Consider the following 5,343-nt stretch of genomic DNA (forward strand, 5'->3'; position numbering starts at 1 on the left):
AGACGAATGTCTGATGAAAAGGTGTTTCAGAAGTGCTGCGAAAATATCATGAGAATTACTGAAGAACGTTTAGGGTGTGCTGAAAATAACATGAAGCAGTGCTGGCAATATCTAGTCACATTTTTCATAGCTAATCATGAAGCTTAAGTACTTACCATTTAATGAGAGGAAATTCACTACTTTGAGAGTACTTTTAGCCTGAAGATCACGACCCAAGATAGATTCAGAATAACAGTTAGCTGCTCTGAACTGATGTATCCACACACCAACTTAGCTCCCCTGCCCCTGGAGGTCACCAACCAAAAGAGGTTCAGAAAAATGGTTGTACGCGTTTCTAGTTTCAGAATAACTGCTGCAGTGCAGCAAGCCTTTTCTTTTGTCACAGCTAAGCTAGGTTCATTCCTGCCATACATCTAGTATAGCATGGCACACTACGGGCATTAATCAAGGATGATCGATACCACCATCGTCTAGAGGTAACCACGCCTCATGATCTCCTTGCCGGATATAATAGAACGAGGACCTCCACAACACCAACTGAACTCCTCCTCGGTTAAGTCGGCGAACTGATTTGTTCCTAGAGTGCATAAAGTGCCCGGCGTTGCGTTGTTCTGGTCCACATGCTGGGCAGTGAGCTTGAATAGCTCGTACCGCATCGCCTTCTCCTCCTTGTCCTTGTACTTGCGATCGTATTTGATCATCCAGTCCTCAAACCTCTTCGTCATGGCTTTCTCCTCAATGGTTTCCTCTTCCATAGCCTCCTCGTGATGATTCTGCTTGAGGGCTGCGATTACGAGTGAGACAAGTTTCATGGTCAGGTGACAAAGTATCAAGGCAGGACATATTCATATTACAGTACACTCGTTTCATATATATATACCTACTGGCTTCTCTGCATCCTCCTTGAAATACCACATTCCTCCCATCAAGATAGATAAGCAGGCACCTACTGTTACAGCACTAACACGCGATTCACCGACGGGTAACCTGCATATTAAGGTTCAGGACTCGAGCTGGAAACCAACATCACAACAAATAATACAACTCTTGATGAATTGTCACATTGGCTGGCAGCAGTTAGCCAAAAGTGCAAAACACAAGCTCTTTGTCTCTTCCAAGCCTCTAAAGTTGAATAATAAAACAACTTATTCATGGAAAGAATTAAATGAGATAGATTGGAACAAACTGCTTGTGTCCTAAATCATAAGTATTATTCAATGATTCGACCTGTCAAATCCAATTATCTTACACTAGTGCTGCTTAGAACAATCCAATCAAACTTCAAAATCAAATACAACAATACTGTGCCAGAATCTCAGTCCTGTTACCAGATATAATTATGAAAGCAACATTAAAATGCATATAATTCTCTCGGTTAACTAGTTTTTCAAGATCACCAGTCAACTTACTACCTTCATTTCCAAAAACAGGCGTGCATGTTATTTCACAAATACCAACACAAACCAACCCAACCAAACATGTGAGCATTCACATAAACCAGCCTTGTTTTCTTGAGAAAATAGTACACAGACCATGTGAAAAACAAAATAACCCACAATTAGTAGAACGACTGCCGCAGCTTACGAAGCATCGCCTCTTACTCGTGCTTAATTATGATGATGCCCTTTTCTCTGCAGTTGTGATGCCTGTTGCAGACTTGCAGCTACATCTGGGTTTCACGCATGGCTTGCACATCGTGCCATAACGAATATCTTTAGAACTAAAAGAGGATTTGCAGGTTCAAATAAACCTTTAGGATCAGTGACACCAGATACGGGTTCAGGATTCATTAAATTCCAGGGTCACAGAAATTGAAATGAAATGGTAACAAATTCAACCTTTGCAGGAGAGCAGGAGCAAGCAGCTGGATTCCAGTTATGCTTGTACTAATACCGACACTTGTTTCCTTTTCGTCGTGCCTTAAGAATTCATTCATGTAAGAACACACTTGGTTCCTAATTATATGTTTCGTTCTTTTGTAGTTTCAGCACAGATCTAGAAACACGTTGACGCTTGTGAAAAGAGCAGGGGTTTTACTCTGTAGAAAGGAACTCTAGTTTTTCCATTCTAGAGAGTTCTGAACGATGAGGCACTTCAATTATTTGATTACCAAATGTCCATTTATAAGAGGAATCCATACCTTCCGTGTTCTGAACGATGCGGCATAGTACACTACAGCGTCAAATAACATTAGGAAAAAACATGTATATTGCGATCGAATTTGACTAGCAGCAGTAGTGCAAGGATGGCATTCCGGTTGGACCTGAAGCGGACAAGCGGTCTACTTTGGTGCTGGAGGAAAATATTTTTGAGGACAGTGAACCTATGCAACATAGGCTTTGGGCATAGATCGATCGAGCACCAAAATCAAATTGTCATTCTTCAGCTTATAAGCTGAAAGTGGGTAAATTACCTGCCAGGGAAGGTAGATCCACCCACACCGTCGGCAAAGTTCCTCTGCGCTACCGGAGAAGAGAAGTTAGTCGGGGAGAGAGAGAGAGAGAGAGAAAGAGAGAGGTTTGTGACGTACAGATTGGTGCCGGAGCCTCGCGGATCCCAAAGCCTGGCTGCCGATGCGGCGTGAGGAGAGCCTGCCCACGATGAGAGAGCCAAAGAACCGAAGCGGCGACATGGACTCTCTCGATCTCCGCGGCTTGCTGTTCTAGGGTTTCCTTGTTTCTTTCACGGATGTGTACTTTGAAAAAATATTGGAAACCATGTACTGTACATATATATATATATATATATATATATATATATATATATAATTTTTTTTAGACCTGGAAAACGTATACACCAAATATCTATAAATTGAAAACGGAAATGAGACCAGAATATGCAAACCAATCCGTGATTGGATGTTAGAGCAACTCTAGCAGACTCCGCAAAACACCCGGCTCGCAAAAAATCCGACGAGTATACGGTTTTGAGCTGTTTTTTCTGCCAGAGCAGATACTGTAAACGCGGCCCGACCCGTAAAACTTTTGCGGTGGCCCGTAAACGCGAGCGTTCGATCGGTATATCTGCGAGTTCGACCGCTGGATGCGGGTCGAAACCCTATCCCTCCGCCGCCGCGAAAAATCCCCCCACCTCACCGCCGGCGCCTCCAATCCGCCGCCGCTCGCCTCCATTCCGCCGCGTAGCCGCTCCATTCCACCGCCTGTGATGGCCAACTCCGGTAGCCATAGGAACGACGACCCCGAGAGGGCTCGTTGCGTCAGATCCGGTGCCGCCCGTAAGCGCGCCGCCCGCCGGTACACGCAGTGGGGCCAGACGCCGCCGCCGTCGCTCCTCCGTTGCGAGAAAGAGGAGTACAACCGCGCGTGCGACCGCCTCTTCTCCGGTAACTCCTTCGAGGCGTCGAGCTCGCGCTCGTGCTCATCCCTCCCCCCGGTGAAGACGGAGCTCGAAGAGGGAGCCGGAGGCCGAGGCGATGCCAGAGCGACGTGCCGGGGCCGTCGTTGGACCAGAGGATTTCCTCCCTCAGGCGGAGGCAGATAGCCTTTTGCCCGTGTTGCTGGCGCGGAGTGCACGAGAGGCGGAAGAGGACTAGCAGCGCCGCCGGAGGGAGGAGGAGATCGACACCATGCTCTACAAGCAGGGTGTCGCGTCGGCCCTCGCCTTCGACCACAAGGTGGAGGAGTGGCGCCGCGAAGCGACTGCGCAGGAGCGCATCTACATCGAGCTTTCCTCCTCCTCCGACGACGACTGAGCGCACTGCGCATCTACTACCGCACGAGCTCGACTCCGGTGAGCTCAATTTTTTGCGTAGTGCGGTAGGATAGCTAGTAGCTCTGGTGAGCTCCGATGAGCTCCAGTAGGTGTGCTCCCCCCTCTAGTAAGTGATGTAGGCTGTGAATGTAGTTTGTATGATCATGTTCTATGTAGACTGTGGTTCCAATTTCTTCCGCGAATGTTTTATTTCAAATTATGCAGTTTGATTATACGGGTTCTGTTCTGCAGCGCAACATTTCGTCCCGCAAAACTCCACTTCGTCGAACTGTAAAACGCGTTTGCATGTCGCAATTATACAGGGTCTGCTAGAGTTGCTCTTAGAGGGACACTGCTATTCCAGCCCATCAGGGTTCAAGTCCTGATGCTTGCATTATTCTTTAATATTTTTCACAAATTTTGACGATACGTTTTCAGTGGGAGGAGACGTTTTCGTCGATGATGAGGCGTCTACGGTGACTTCGTAAATCTCAAGACGATATGCCGATTCAGTCTTTCGGAGGTGCTCATAAGGATAGAATGTGCATGTGTGTGTTCATTGGGGTCAGTGTATGCATGTGTATATGAGCGTTTGCATCTGTAGTGTGTTAGAAAAATAGTACCTAGACCCGCGATGGGAGGTGGCGTTCCCGTTGACGACGAGACGCCTACGGTGACTTCGTAATTCTTAAGATGATATGCCGGCTTAGTCTATCAGAGGTGCTGATAGCGGTAGAGTGTGCGTGTATGCGTTCATAGAGGTAAGTGTATGTGTGTATATATGAACACTTACCTTTATACTATGTTCAAAAAAAAAGAACCTAGACCCCGCCAAAAAAAATAGTACCTAGAATATATTTACGATGTATTTGAGAAAAGTTCATAGTGAGGTGAGGACGTGTGTTCGTGGGTAATTGTTCTTTTTGCATTTTCTTTTGGACGGGGCTGAGGAGAAGCGGGGCGTGGGAGGAGGGATCGTATGTTGGAACAGAAAAAGGTCGTGGGTTCGTGGGCTTCTGCCTGTTTCTTTTCCATTCTTTTTCTTTCTTACCGTTTTTGTTTATGTGGGGAGGAGGAGGTCGAACGAAAACCGGTTTATGGAGGGTTGAAAAAAAATCAGTGAAAGGGCCGCCTGGTTTATGAAGGGATGGAAAAGAATCGATGGAAGGGCCAGCGTTAGGAGGGGGGGTCGAGCGTGGTTGAACCATCACGACGACCGCAGATCCCCTTTAATAGTAGAGAAAATGTCCATCGTGTGTTAAAAAAGGGTTCGTACTGTGTGTTGAGAAATGTTCGTCGTGTACTTCGAAAATATTCACCCTAAAAAGTTCATTTATGACTTTTTATGTTTAAAAATGAAAAGAAAAAAATGAAATCAAAAGGAAATACGAAAAGGTATATTCAAAAACATTTTCATGTACAAAAAATATTGTGTTTATAATATCAAAATGGAAAAAAACAAAACAAGAAGAAAATGGAAACGTAGAAAGGACAATTTTTTTTGTTGCTTGCAAATGGATCTGCCCACTCTTCACCAAGCCATATATTTTTGAAACCTGCAGACTTTAAATAAGATTTTTGTGATACATATCATCAATTGATGGGCACTAGCCCATCTTCGACTCAGGAGCC

The 5,343-nt window shown here is 45.5% G+C and overlaps 1 protein-coding gene across 1 annotated transcript; it reads right to left on the reverse strand.

The window, feature by feature from the left end:
• Positions 1–205: 205 nt before the first annotated feature.
• On the reverse strand, positions 206–2,677 carry LOC123447141. The gene is made up of 4 exons (XM_045123718.1): positions 2,531–2,677; positions 2,414–2,457; positions 881–987; positions 206–784 (listed from the first exon to the last, which is right to left on the reverse strand). The coding sequence occupies exons 1-4, from the start codon at positions 2,630–2,632 to the stop codon at positions 471–473; spliced, it is 567 nt and encodes a 188-aa protein (XP_044979653.1). The 5' UTR covers positions 2,633–2,677; the 3' UTR covers positions 206–470.
• Positions 2,678–5,343: the final 2,666 nt, after the last annotated feature.

The sequence above is a fragment of the Hordeum vulgare genome, chromosome 4H (assembly GCF_904849725.1).
Source record: "Hordeum vulgare subsp. vulgare chromosome 4H, MorexV3_pseudomolecules_assembly, whole genome shotgun sequence".
Classification (NCBI taxonomy): domain Eukaryota; kingdom Viridiplantae; phylum Streptophyta; class Magnoliopsida; order Poales; family Poaceae; genus Hordeum; species Hordeum vulgare.

Bases quoted from the DNA above. Each gene is read 5' to 3' on its own strand.
- LOC123447141 (XM_045123718.1), bottom strand. From the start codon at position 2,632: ATGTCGCCGCTTCGGTTCTTTGGCTCTCTCATCGTGGGCAGGCTCTCC. The intron at 988-2,413 runs GTAATTTACCCA...CTTAATATGCAG, and splicing joins GGATCTACCTTCCCTGGCAG to GTTACCCGTCGGTGAATCGC. The intron at 785-880 runs GTATATATATAT...TCGTAATCGCAG, and splicing joins GGATGCAGAGAAGCCAGTAG to CCCTCAAGCAGAATCATCAC.